The sequence below is a fragment of the Epinephelus fuscoguttatus genome, linkage group LG5 (genome assembly GCF_011397635.1).
Source record: "Epinephelus fuscoguttatus linkage group LG5, E.fuscoguttatus.final_Chr_v1".
Classification (NCBI taxonomy): domain Eukaryota; kingdom Metazoa; phylum Chordata; class Actinopteri; order Perciformes; family Serranidae; genus Epinephelus; species Epinephelus fuscoguttatus.
The window spans coordinates 42,775,630-42,790,733 of NC_064756.1; the positions used below are offsets into that span (position 1 = coordinate 42,775,630).

The 15,104-nt window shown below is 40.6% G+C and overlaps 1 protein-coding gene across 6 annotated transcripts in view; it reads right to left on the bottom strand.

The window, feature by feature from the left end:
- The window catches only part of myo18ab (myosin XVIIIA b), a 241,528-nt gene that overhangs the window by 146,495 nt on the left and 79,929 nt on the right, over window positions 1-15,104 (bottom strand). For all 6 annotated transcript variants that reach the window (XM_049576736.1, XM_049576735.1, XM_049576734.1 and 3 more), the window contains 4 exons: window positions 14,887-15,031; window positions 5,493-5,663; window positions 2,728-2,818; window positions 1,717-1,909 (listed from right to left, as the gene is read on the bottom strand). In XM_049576736.1, the coding sequence (XP_049432693.1) occupies window positions 1,717-1,909; window positions 2,728-2,818; window positions 5,493-5,663; window positions 14,887-15,031 (600 nt within the window). The remainder of the gene's footprint in view (window positions 1-1,716; window positions 1,910-2,727; window positions 2,819-5,492; window positions 5,664-14,886; window positions 15,032-15,104) is intronic.

Below are 15,104 nucleotides of genomic sequence, written 5' to 3' on the forward strand. Positions count from 1 at the left end.
AACCGTATCCAACTCCAGGCATGTTTAACACAACGCTTTAACTTTACACTTTAGATGACTCCACCCCTAAGATGAAAGTTGTTGATCCACATCTGCCACTGTTTCTAAGGCCTTGTTCAGATTACCACTCCAAATCGGATTTTTAGCATTTCCAGATTGTATCTAGCTTGATTTTCCGACAGTCTGGACAGCGAAAAAACACATGAGATCCGATTTTTCCAAATCTGATTCAAACCACATACGGAGATGGTTTAAATGGGATTCTGATCTTTTTTTTTCCAGATCTGTTTCAATCTGAGCGTCTCGGTCGCTCAAATAGGATTTACAAGTGTCTTCTGAGTCACTCGCAGCACAACACGAACAACAACGACGCTCCTTGCCTAGCGAAGCCTGTGGAGTTACAGGTGGAAGAAATAGTCAAGCCACGGGTTAAAAGCATGGAGGAAAACAACAAACCATGGACGGACGAGGAGATAAAGTGCCTGATAGCTATCTGGGGGGATTTGTCAGTTCAGAAAAAATTAGAAGGTACATACAGAAATAAAGCCATATATCAGGACATGAGTATCTCGACGAAATTCTTCGTGACAAGCCCAGTGTGGATCCTAAATTTGTTCTGGACAGCACAGCAGAGGAAGAGCGCAACATTCAGGAAAGCAACAGTCAGGAAGATGAGGAAGAAAGGCTGGATACACCTGGGAATGGTATGTTCATAATGCTAACATCACTTTCTTAACAGATTTAAAAAAACAACAACAAAAAACACACAACAGAATTTCTGTCATAATGTAGACCTATAATGCCATGATGGAAAAAAGAGCTGGAGCAGAGTTTTGATTTCACTCATTACTAATCGCTCCACTACCATTCCAGCAGTGATGGCAGCACGAAAGGCGGCACAACTTAGCAGTCTCCTCCGTTTCTGTTGCTTCCTTGCAATTAGGAGAAAGTTTGCGCCGCGGGTCCACATAACCATTTGAGACAGAAACACACACAGTTTGCTGCTGCCATTGCTTGTTTTTCCTGGGCGTAGCCCGTTACCATGGAAATCAATGTGGATAAGACTACGACAATATGGACATATGTAGATCGGATCTGATTACTTGCAATATGTAATGCGAATGGTCAGTCAGTAAGATTGGATTCTGATCAGATTTGCAAAAAAAACGGATTTGGGCTGCTGTCTGAACAAGGCTTAAGTGACTTTTTTTTAAAATTTTACTTCTCACCTTTAAGTCCCATTATTTTTGGCGGCCCTTGTTTTTGTTTGTTCCCAATGCAGTGCAGTCCCAGTGCAAACCATAGGCGTATATGCAGTGTTGGTAATCTTTGCCTCCAGTTGCCTGCTTTCCATCTGGAGAGCGCACCGATCTATGACGTCATATGCAAAGAAGCTACAGTCCCTAAGAATACTGTTGAAGATGGTGAAATGTTTCTAAATGTCATTTTTTGAATGCCATGGACACCAATACATTCCATTGGCTGCCACTGTTAAAGAAAATTACAATATCTGCATAGTTAGACGCCACTAGAGACAATATATCATTTTGTTGTTATTTAAAAAAATCAACCATTTCGGTCAATATTTTTGACTTTATATAGCTGAGAATATTTTAACCACACAGAATCCTAGAATAGAAAAAAGCTGATGTGCTAATATGATTATGCTCTTTCTAAGTCACTATCTAGAGTTGTGTTCTGTCAGCCCAGCAGCACCTCCTTGTATCTCTCCAGCTCCTGGACAAAGGTGCGTTCATGAAACAGGGTCTGCAGCCTCTCCTGGGTGTAGTTGTGGCAGAGCTCCTCAAATGTGGCTCCCCGCTGCTGCTGAGCTAGCCGTGGGTTCTGAAAACCTGGTGTGTCCACAATCAGCAGGGAACACAGAGAGTGCTGACTGGACTTCAGAGCCCTGAAGGACACAAAGATATCATGAGGCTTTAGTGCTAAAGATTTGATGCGCATAGTTTGTTTTGTACATCCAAAATCCAAACACATTCCTTTAACAATGCATTATAACAGAGAAGAGCAGTTTCACCTTTAGCATATGTACGTTCTACGTTCTACACAACAGGTTGACAGAATAAAAGAAAAACCTTAAAACAGAGTTTTATACAAGGTACCAACTTAAAATTGAACTGAAGTCTTATAAAGGACTATCTTTTAAATTCCTCACCAAATTAATAGTTCAATTTATGTAACAAGCAAAACACAGACTTAGATTTCTTCTGAAAAACACAATCAGTATATGTCCACAGCACCTCATTTAGGGCCTTGGGTACCGTTTAAAAAGTTAAAATACCAGTACCCTTTAAGTGATACTGATACCAACAGATTACTTCATTCAATACCCATAATATGAATGGAATGGATGAATGAACAGATGGACAACTTGAAAACATAAAGCCTCTGGCCATAGCTATTGGTGGCATGGAGGCATAAAAGTAACCAGGAGAGAATAAGGTGAGAGAGAAAGAATGGAAGGTTGAAGTTAAAGCCAAAAAGGAATGGTAGAAGAATGAAGGATAAGGGGAAAAAAGGAACATAGAAGGAAAGTAGGTATGAATCTGCATCCCATGTTAATACTACCAAAGAAACTCTGAGTAAGAAGCTGCTCTTAATCAACAGATATATGTGGTTACTACATCATGAATGCTTTTGAAAAAGTACTCCAAACAGGACAAAAATAAGGAAGTGACATGTTTCGAGTTAAATATTCAAAGGTCTGACCTGTTAATAAGGGAGATGACAAGAGTAAAGAGCTCTGAGTAGAGTCCTGATGCCATGGCTTCCAAACATTCCAGAGCTGTGACCTTGGAGCCTGAGCGACAGAGGGGGGGCGTCAAGAGACAACAGATCAGATTCAGGGCCAACAAGAACAAGATGAAGAACGTCAATTCTAATCAACCTCCAGTCTACAGCAGATATCTACTGCTCACGGCCAGTGTAGGTGTTATAAGGTTTTACTTCTACGGAGCAAAAAGTGAGCATAGTGTTTTCTGCAAGGACTTAAATTTTTGTCAGTTGGGAGCCAGCAGGGGGAACTACTATGCAGAGTACATAACTCCCTGAGATCAGGTGGAGAGATCCACTTTCTCTCAGGAGGAAATCCAGGAAGAGGAAGGTTATTTAAGTGTGGGAGTGGCCTATTTGAATCCATTTTGTTTGAGACCGTGCTGCAAAGTGAGTGTGTTTGCTGATCCTGTAAGTTTATTTATCTCCTTTAACTTTAGCTCATATTGTAGTTATGCTATGTAGTGTGTGAAATAGAGTATGAATGAATGTGCTAGGAAAGGTAGTATCAGCACTGTTTCTAGCTGGAGCTAGCATATACGGAGCCTGGGTTTGGTTGAAGGTGGCAGTGCTGTTTGGGCTGAGAAAGCCATGCGTAAGTAAGGTAAGTAAGGGTTAATGCCCAATGAGGTGTGCATTATCAGGAATTAATGGACGACGCGGAGGCGTGAACCGTCCGACGCGAAGCGGAGCTTCCGCGAAGTCCATTAATTCCTGATAATGGACACCTCAAAGGGCATTAACCCGCTTATACCATGGTCACTTACCAAAGAAATGAATATTAAATCAATTATTTATGCTTTAATGTGTTTTACGGTTAAAATCAAGAGTTTTTCACAAGCCACAGCTGAGCGGACTATTTAATCTCTGTAGTTGACAGGCGTTGCCATGGAAACCCGCTGTGGCCGCAGTGTACAGAGCATAGCGACTCTGATCAGTGAAGGGAAGTGAGATGATGGCTAAATGTTACATCTCTCTCTCTCTCTCTGTATTACTGCATCTTGCTAACCATTCTGCATGCATTCTGGATGTCACTAACTCGGCTTCTTCTCCGGAGCCTTTGTGCACACACGTGTGATGTGTGTGGTTGTGCTGCTGCCGTGGTCCTGCCAGATGCCTCCTGCTGCTGCTGTTATCACTAGTCATACTTCTACTGTTATTATACACATATTATTGTCACACATGTATATTATCAGATATTAATATATTATTACTAATTATAATATTATTACTTTCATTAATGTTGTTGTAAGCTACTGTCATTACCGTCTGTCCTGCATCTCTCTCTCTCTCTCTCTGTCTCTCTCTCTCTCTCTCTCTCTGTCTCATTGTGTCATATGGATTACTGTTAATTTATTATGCTGATCTGTTCTGTACGACATCTATTGCACGTCTGTCCGTCCTGGAAGAGGGATCCCTCCTCAGTTGCTCTTCCTGAGGTTTTTACCATTTTTTTTTCCCCCGTTAAAGGGTTTTTTGGGGAGTTTTTCCTTATCCGCTGTGAGGGTCTTAAGGACAGAGGGATGTTGTATGCTGTAAAGCCCTGTGAGGCAAATTGTGATTTGTGATATTGGGCTTTATAAATTTGATTGATTGATTGATTGATTGATTGATTGATTGATTATTCAGAAGATGATTATTTCAGAAAGCCAGTGCACTTCTTACCGCTTGTGTGTTACAGACTCTGGTGGTCAGAGGATGATGTGCAAAAAAAACCTTGAGATATTACTTTCATGATTCATTGGCGTTCATTTATAGGCCCAAGAAAATTTGTTTCAAATAATCAACATCCAAATAGTAGGCTAGTCAAAATCATTTTTAATTGCAACAAATAATTCATAAGCATATAGTAGTCGAGATTAAATCATATAAACACATTAACAAATTAACGATTGTTTCCTATTTAAAATTAAATGCTACATTACCATTAATAGTGAAATTTGAAAGTGATATGGGTATGTCCATCATAGTGGCATTTGAAGGACGGAGATTGACAGATTGAGCACTGTTTGTTGGGACATTTGGAGACGACAAGATGTTGCTCCAGTATCGTCTGTCCTGCGCTGACGGAGCCCAATAAGCCTGCAAGTTGCCTGTTGTAATCCATTGCCTCTGCTCTGAGTCTCCATTGCTATGGTTACAAACTAGCAGCTGAGCCAGCGCAATAATTTAGAACCTGTCATCAGACAATTTAACCAGAACGTCTTTTTAGCTGTCCTGTAACACCTTTTAACGGACAACCTGCAGCCAATCAGAACTGAGTATTCACCCAGACCATGGTATAAAGGAGGTTATTGGGTTGGTGGGGGGAGCAGTGACACTTGGCATTCGGGGAGTGTCTCTGGGACGCCAGAGATCACTGTCTAGCCTCCTGGAGGTGTCGTGGGACCAACTAGACGAAATCCCACCCAGTGACCCCAAAGACATGTTAGTTATCACTGCTCACTGGTCTGTATAGTTAAGCCTTGCCATATTAGCTTATCATAGGGTTTAGGAGGTTATTCACTGAGTGCTGATCCTTTCTTTAGAGCACAAACTTCTTGTTTTTATTTGAATTTAAGACATGCCTGGGAAACTGCACCTCTCTAAACTGTTCATCATATCAGGGGTAAGGCAACCACAAATGACTACATAAGATATCAAGTGAAAAGTGAACATTTCCTCTTACAAAGAAGATCCAAGGACTCAGTTTGGATTTTTACCTGAGCTGTCCCCTTGGCCAGCGTCATCCGGTCCTCCTCTGAACGAGGTGGAGTGCTGCAGTCCTTTGGCCTGGTGCTTAAAGATAGAAGAGGACAGCTCCTCCAAGGTACAGCCCAGCAGGTAGGCCGCCTTCTGGGCCCATTCATGGCGAGCAAACTGCCTACGTCCCGCTGAAAACAAAGTAAGTTTTGTTTAAAAGACATTATATACAAAAAGGACCTTATGAAGAAAGATAATGAAGAGAAGAGGTACAGAAAGATGAAGAGGGTGGAGGATGAGTAGGGTAGAAAGGACACTTTAATTGAGATACATAAGAAAACCTATGTGTAGTTTCATAGTGCTTTTTCTCTTCCTGAGCTATAGCTAACATGAACTGAAAACATGATGTAAAAGTACAAATTAGCATCAACCACAGTATTTAACCCAGATAAGCTAGGAAGACCCAGCAAGTGTGTATATCCAAAACAGATATTTTGTCTCTGTTGTTGAAGGGAGTGGAAGGCATTTTGAATACGAGAACACGACTGTGGGAGTTGTGTGAAAACTGACAATTAAGGTGTTAAGACTCTTACTTGAGGATGAGTTTTTCCATCAATAGAACATCTAGTTCCTAACTGTTCAAACAACCGATCTGATTTCCTGTGTCCATGCTGTACACCATGATGCCATCAGATAGCATCCATGTAAAGATTAATCCGTGGAAGTACCGGAAGTAAACAAGGCCCCATTACTGCAGTGGCATCTCCCAACATGTGCATGCTTGAATGCAAGCTCTCCTTAGAAGTGTACAGTTTTCTCCTTTCACCTCTACTTTCTATTTAAAGTTATTTTTGACAACATTGGAGGGAACCTGTGCAATTCTCAGCTGCTCCAACTAAATGGGAAAACTTCAACTTTGGAAAAAAACAGATTGCGAAACAATTAACATCAGCAAAGTTAACACTGCTTAGCTAACACAGCTTACATTTGTCAGCTAACTTTACACTGTCTAGGGGCTGTCCCACAGAATGAATGAACTAAACCAACTAACTGTGGCATTACTGTGAACATAACAAGCTGCATTAACTTAGGCAATGACCACATGCAGGCAGCAGCAGACCCTTTGACTTGCCCTACAGTAATGGCAGCACTGCAACATGGTGGAACATACAAAGCGGCCGCTGGATTCGTCTCGAAAGGAGTGAACTACAAATGACTGACTGACAGGAAATGAGCATTAAATTTGATGCTCACACAGCTGTGGGATATGACTCCCATATTGCGATTCTAACTGTGTCATTTGAGAAGAGAAGCATATTAGTCTATGATAATACCTGACATCTTTTCAAATGTGTCTGTGCCTGTTTTCTTTTAACGACAGCCCATTTAACCATACTGCACATTTATGTAGATACAGCCATTGGAAGTGGCAGAAAATTGGGAGCAAATTTAAACACCACCACTGAATATCTTGCCTAGCCCTTATTCATCTCTTTCCCATCCCAGTTTGTGACTTTTTACAACTGAAGGTGTGGATTTGGAAAGAGGTGAGGGTGGGTTAACCAGACAGAGAAAGTCTAACGAAAAATGCTATTAAGTGACATTATGGGCTTTGCTGTGCATTTAAAGGGCCACTCCACTCATGTAACATGTCAAGTCAATTTGAGTCAATTCTAGTCATGAGGACTGCTATTCAACCTGTAAAAACAGACGTATCGTAGACGTGTGTGGCTACAATGGAGTTTTGTTAAGTCAGAAGAAGATTAGTTAAAAGGATACTTTGCTACTTTTCAACCAACTTTATACCATAATGATGTGGGTAGTATGTTTAAATGAACTGTATTAATCTTCCCTCCATCTTCCCAGTGCTCAGATCTCCATGCTCATATCCCACTTTAAATTTTCACCGGGTCTAGGGCTGTTCCTCGAACTACAAATTGTATTTTGTACACCTGCCACCATGAACACTGAGTAAAGAAGTGGATTGAGACAGAGAGCAGCCCTCTCTCTCTCAAACTCAGATCCAACTGAGATTAAAAAGTAACTGACTTTATATGCTTGCCATACTGACTGTTTGTCTGCTTTTTACAATGTTGTCTTTTGTGTTTGGTGAGCCGAAGAAAAATTCCACCCGTGGTGGAAATTCTATTCTATTCTAAAAGTGCTAATCAAATATGAGCCTAGACTCTGTGACTGCGTTGCTTATTTCTCGCCTCAAATGTCTGCAGAATTATATTTTAGCTTACTGTCTAACTGTAGTGTGAGATCACATATTACCTCCAGGCTGCCATATTGCTTTCTGTGTCAAAACAGACAAGCTCACATTACATCACCCATCAGCAGGAGCGTTTACTGGTCTGGTGAGGTGCAGTGCATTCTGGAAGTTGTAGGTTTTCTACCTCTTGAGCAAAAGTGAATGCCAAAGGCCTTTTTCTCTGTTTTCTGTGGTCAGGTAGCACCATTTCAAAAGTATTTTCATCTTTCTACTGCATAGACAGCCTGATTTTATGAAAAGAACATCTTTTCAGCTGTGCAGACAGTCAGTTGAATATCTGGGCTTGGACACTTCTTGCGTTGCAGACTGGGGGTTTAAGGTTTGAAAGACGTGAGCAATTACAAAACAGTTCAAACAAAATATGTGATGTATGATGAGAAGTGCAGCATCCAATTTTTAAAGATGAACCCATACTAGGTATATGGGCCTGTGCCATTTTTTTTTTGACCATCATTTTTAAAATCTGTTTCTTGCAATTGCCCCGACAAAGGGAAGTGAAACACTAAATCCCAAAAGAAAAAACAGCTCCCTTAAAATGATGGCAGCCATTAAAGCCATCACGTGTCAACATGTGTTTGTGACTGTAGGAACTGGAGCAAATACAGTAAAAGCTTAAAAAGTTAAAATTGGTGTTTTCTGAGATTTGAAGTGGAAACAAATCTAACAGCTCAGATTCAGATTTTTGCTAATCACTGTTGATCATGCCCTGCCCTGACTATCAGTCTGTACGAGGAGTGTGTCTCCATTTGGTCTGGAGGTGATTCAAAGCCCATGTGTTAGAAGGAACTAAGGCAACACGACAGCCTGCACAACCAGCCAATCAAAGAGCTTACACACAGAGCCAGAGAATCAACAGGCGCCCCTGCCAAGCAGAAACTTCATGGGGATACATAGGGTAAGCTGGGAAATACAAGTTCTGTGGTAGAAAGTCAAAGCACTAACTAAAGAAGCGAAAATGAACAAGCTTTACTTTGCTTTTGAGAATGTGTTGTAGTGTGACGACGGCTTGGGAGCTGAATGTGGGCGACATGGGAAGGCATCAGAGAGAGGAGTTTAAAGGGACGGCAAAGTTCTGATCCTCGTGATTTTCATCTCACGCAAGAGAAAAGGGTGAGACACGGAGCGGGGAGAGGCATCATGAGGCAAACACGAAAACACAAGAGAGGAGCAGATGAAGAGAGTCGGGGGAGGAGGAACAGAAACAATAAAAATGCTAATGTCTTAAGGCCTGGAAGGAATGATAAAGGCATTAAGACATAAAATACAAACAAGAGAGCCTCTGAAATAAAGTTTTTAAGTGAAAAACAGTCAACTTGTGTGTTGTTTTTTCTATTACCTTCATCTCCGTCTGCGTTTGATAGGGCACAGCATGCAAACATGCAAGCAAAGAGAGGGGGTTAGAGATAACACAGTTCACAGATTCATCAGTTCACAGTCACAAGAAAACAGCATTCAACAGCACTAACACCCACCATCATGCTTTGGAAGAGCAAGTTGAGAAAGACATGTCACTGTAAGATCCACAAGCCCCTGGTTTAGATCAGTGGAGGGTAAATGACACTCTGTGGACTGCCACGAGTCCATGAGGGGGCTTGCCCCAGAAAGACAATGGACTCAACTAAAAGAATGTCCTCTCCTTTCAGTAAAGTAACAGTCAGTGCAGACTGAAGACTTTCAAAATCACACAATCCTTACTAACTACAAGATATTTCTTGTCCCAAGATGAGGTGTGCTGATTATTACAGTTGTAGAGATACAAAACCAGAGCAAATATTTTCAACAAAACCATCTAAAACTTTATGGTGTGCATGTTAGTCCAATACTTTCCTCCTTCTTTGCACTCAGTTCCATGTCTCAGGATTTCCTGCAGTGATTTATGGCAGAGGTTGGACACCTCCACTTAACAGTGTAAAAAAAAAAAAAAAGCCAGTCCGCTTGCTCCAGGGTTCCTACATATTTTCCATTTTAAAATTCATTTTTTTCCATATTCAAATATCCAGACTTTGTCTGTAATTTTTTTCAAACCATCTTAGACATCTGAGTGCAAATAGCTAGATGCTTATTATGTCAACAAATTAATCTAAAATCCAACTGTTATTTAACATGTATGTTACATTCTGATTATATATGCCACTGTGTTCCCAAATAATTTCTAGAAGACTGTAGTTTGGTACTGTAGCTAACTAACCAGAGCTAACTTTTCTCATATTAATTTCCCTTAACATATTGAACAAATAATTACCTATTATTGTTGCCCCCACATTTCTCAGTTTCTTTTATAAAAACATATCTGAAAATAAGTTGGAAAAAGTTATATAATTTAATTTTCCCAGTGTCTGTGGAGCCTTGATTATACACTGTGTCCATGGAAACGGCAATGAACATAGCCAAAAAGGTATGGTTTCCTTATGTGGAAAAGACAGTCCATTTATTTTACTGTAAAATACATCAATGCATAACTCAAAAATGTCCAGACAAGCTTGATATTTGATTATCCGTGATGCTATGTACTCTATATGTAATTTACAGATACTGTTGCATTTACTTTCAAACTCATTTGGTCGTGGATGTCTGGATTTGGTTTATTTATAAGGCAGTGGGACAATGTTTGCAGGATTTGACATACAGGCGTGGAGACAGCTCTGCACTATCTTTTGCCTTAATTTCAACAACCTCAAGCTCGCTCTGGCCCGCACTCTCTCACACAGTGGTAAAAACTTTGGCTGTGTTGGCTGCCTTTTCCAAATGCTGGGATAAAAACACTCCTTTTGTATGACCAATTTATTTTTAGAAATTTTTAATTGTATATTTTAGAAAACTGAATAAGAGCTACAGTCTGGAAAGACAATATTCTGTTGTTTCCCATACTTATCCAGACCTGGAAATGACTACAATCAAATTCCATACTTCCTACACTGCTTCCTACGCAGTATAACGTGTAGGAACCCTTTTACAAGATTTTTCTGGAATGTTTGAGCATTTGACTTTTTTTTTCAGTGGTGGAGTAAATGGACCTTGAGTTGAAATTTTCAATGGAAAGTGATTAAACCTATTATTCTGATTAGGACTCTGAATAAAAGCTCCAGAATTAGCATCTGAAGGGACCTTCAGTTGACACCGATTTGTCAACTGCTGTTTCCAGTGTCAAGAAAAAACTTTGAAGCTCCATCATCAAACATGTCCCAAAACCACTGAAAAGGCTCATGACAGCTCGGACAATTACAACAAGGTCAAACATCTTGGAGTTGCTTGAACTAGAGGACTAATTGTCATTCTGTAGTGTTTTAAAAGTTTTTTTGTGTCCAATCTCACAAATTTGTCTGATACAGGCAAATTCGGCAGAAGTCATGTAAACTATGCTGCACTTAACACAGAATGCTCATACAGGTCTGTAAATGTATGTGCTTCTTGACTAAAAGGATGTTACTGACTACATTTATCTGCTCCCTGCAATTCAGTGTTACCATGTTTTCAAAAAGAATCCTTAAGTTCTGGTGTCTGGTTCACCCAAATTACAAATAAACGTTTTCTCATTACCTCTAGTGGAACTTAGCAATGCAGATACACTATACTCCTAGAAGTGTAAAGACAACCCTGTCTGCATACTTTTATGTACTTTTGGCTTGGGTATGTTTTTTCTTGGTTTGGTCTTGGCCCATCCATCATACATACATACATTTTACACAAAAATGTGATCCAACTTTTGGTGAGAAGACTTCTTGGAAATCTCAGACAACCCAAACTATCTGCATCATTATACACCACTAGAGTAAGAAAATGCTATTTTGTTTTTTGTGATTTGGGTGACCAAAAAAAGTTGATTTCCATGCTACAAACTGAAAAATCACTACGAAGTCCAGCACCTAATGGAAAAATCTTGTATTCCTAGTTATTGTTGCTGTAAGCATGCTGCCTACTGAGTGTGTGTGCATTCACATGTAAAGCCTGACACCCAGTGGCAGTTGGTAAAAAGTCATCTCCAGTCTGTTTTTTGCTACTGTGAACAATTCGATTTCATTTGGAGCAGTTTCTGGTAATTTAAGCAGGACCATGATGACATTAATGTTGAACTAATGAGGTGAAGGAAATGAATACATGGTTGGCAAGACAAAGAAGCAATTTGCTGGGTAAAATGAATAAATCGAGTGTTCAGAGATAGAGATATGAGAATAAGAACACTCCTCCTGTTTCAAATAGATTTTACACTGCCAGGTAGGTAAAAAATTGTTTGCTGTTGTCATGCTGTCAGAACCATGTTTCTTCACATCTCTGTCTCTACTGATGACATGCTGATAACACAAACTCTTTGTTATTTTGACCTCTAGGTGGACAAAACTTTAGAACAGCCTTTCTGTCAGTCTCAACAAAAATGCTATATTATAGTCTTCACAAAAGTAGCGCATATTGTAGGGATGCACCGAATATTCGGTAACCGAATATATTCGGCCGAATATTGCAAAAAAACACACATTCGGTATTCGGTGAAATAAGTGAAAAGCAAGGCCGAATAATAGCGGCGTGTTTTGATAACGCAATCAAACAGCGTGCGGTGATGGACGGAGTAAAATGTCGGCAGTGTGGCAATATTTTACTCCGTCCATCACCACTCGCATTTGCGACTAAAAATAGTTTTGTGCGGGCAAAATAAATCATTCACCACGTTGTGTGAGTACAGATTTCAACCAGCAGCAAAAACGAAACGGCAAATCCCGCCGGTTGTGGGTTGAACGGGGGTCACAGACACAGACAGGAATATGTAGGCTATTCCTGTCAAATACGGCGGCGCATGATAACGGCTTACCGGCGGCGGGCTCCAGGTGAATAATTTGTTGTCATGACTGCCCAAAAGCAGGCTACCTGAACAGCCGAGCCATGGCGGCACACAGTATGTGACGTATCAGAGGAGAAACGAGCAGTTCACATTTCTCTCTGTGGCAGGTAACGGCCCACAAACCTCACCGCACTTTAGGGACTGTTCTTTACTTATGAAGGGACTTATCAGGGGAGGAGAGTGGCTGGTTGATTCTTATTTTATTTATTTATTTTATTTTGATCCCCCTATGTTAATCACTTATTGATGCTGTTTTTGAAGTATGAATAAGTCAATAAGTAATTTATTCCATTGAAATATCATTGATGTATTATAGAAAAGTGATTTATCTTTTCATAAATGACAAAAGGCACATATGCCTCATTTTTGCTGTGGTATCGTGATACTACTCAGAACCATGATACTTTCACTAGTATCGCACCGTGGGTCCCAATTTTGGTACCGTGACAACACTAATCTGGAGGGGGTTCATCTGCAAAAACTAATGAAAACTAATAAAAAAAACGGCATTCGGTATTCGGTACTCGGTATTCAGCCAAGCGTTTAATATTATTCAGCTTTGGCCACAAATTTTCATTTCGGTGCATCCCTAGCATATTGTATTGCTATTAAGCTGGCTGACATCCTATGTTTCGCAGGTGTTCACAATACTCTTTATCCCCTGCATATATTGTTCTCAGAACTGGCCAGTTCTGACCCTGAAGTAGAGCACTGAGCTGAAAGGTCATTATTGCACTCACCTGTCTGTGACTACAGTGTTTGCTTATCTGTCTTCATCTGTCTGTCATACACTGAACACCCAGCCTTTCCCAAATCAGACTTTGAGGCCGACATTTTTCTTGACATTAATCAAAAGCCTTGCAGCAACAGAAAGAATTGATTTCAAAGTGCTTTTGGTCTTTCCCTTCCATTTCAATTCCATAGGAAAAACACTGAGGCATTGTAATGAAAGAGGATGTGACACAGTGAGTGACATCAGTCCTCCAGTTATACTGAGCATGGGCCAAGAGAGGAGATTAAAACAAGAGGTGCTTCTAGGATGTATTTAGAGAAAGGCAAAGGAGAGGACATGCATGTACTGTTGCATGTTGTTTTAAAGACATGCATCTCCTTAGTCTATTACAGAAACGGGTGTCACATACACACTCAACTGACAAACCAAGATTAGTCTTTGTTATCAGTTTTGTTAAAGGAATGAACAAAGTGTTTTGGAGGGTGGGTCACTGGTCTTATTCAGCATTACAAGATAAGAACAAATATTTTTTTCTCATTTATGAAGGAGGAGCCAGTCCAGCCTGGCCTGTAGCTCCTCTGAAGGATTCACCTTACTCAATAAGGCTGCATCCACACTAATATGTTCTCATTATGAAACGCAGAACTGTTGCTACATTTTTGCAGTGTCCACACTACTGTGGTGTATTGGAACCCCTAAAATGGAGAGCTTTGAAAACCCTGCTGACCATGTCTTAGTTTGAAAACTCTGGGGTTGTGGAAATGGAGACTTTTGAAAACGATGACGCAGACACCCACGTTTGCTTCCTGGCTGGATCTTATCAGTCATGTGTCAAGCCAAAACATTGTAGCCCGGTCTACATACGTTTTGTCATTTCATCCTTCTTGTGTGGGTACTTCTTTCCTATCACCAAGGCTTCCCCCAGCGTCGAATAATGCTTAAGGTTCCACTCTAACATGCCATTGTATTTGGTTTGCAACGACTCCCAGTCTATTTCTGCCATCTCTTAAGTTCCCCCTTGTTGTTGGCCCAAGCAAAGAAATCTCGTCTTACTTTTCACCATCTCTGTAGGTTTTTTTGTAACCAAGCAGCCAACCACGGAGTAGACTGTCAGCTTCCTGTTTGCACTGACACTTGCACACCTAGTGTGCCTCAATGATCATGTGATATGCGTTTTCAAACATGTTAGTACAGACAGAGGTTAATTCTGAAACTGTGCTAAGACGCTTGTGTGTACAGAGATCGTTTTCATTTCAAAATGCTGCTTTAAAATAAAAACGAATTAGTGTGGATGTGGCCTTAATATTTTTGTATATGATTTGCTGTTTTCCTTTCAATGCTTGCTTCTCAATGTCCCGTTTTTATGATTTGACCTCTCACCCTTTAAAATATCTCGGCAAGATAATAAATGCCACAATACTGCTGTAGAGCACTAAAAGCACAGAGTCAGGGACACATGCAGGATTTTGATGTCTATCTTCTCATCATGCAACGATCAGTATAAGCAATGTCTTGCAGAGATGCGATGTACTCCAGATTTGATGTATTTGAAGTCAGTCAGTTGGGAGTCCCTACCTTTAGTTGCCCCTGCAGCCCCCAAGTGGTACACAGCCCCCAGGATGAGCCAGAGGGCCTTCTGCTCTTCAGCAGAGATCCCCAGCACCTTCATGGCTGCCTGCAGCTTGGTGAACTGCTGCGAGGCTCGCTGCTTGTCCTCAGGCTGGAGACAAAATGATCACATGAAACAGCTACTTAAATATATTTATTTCATCATTAAACACCCCACAGGTTAG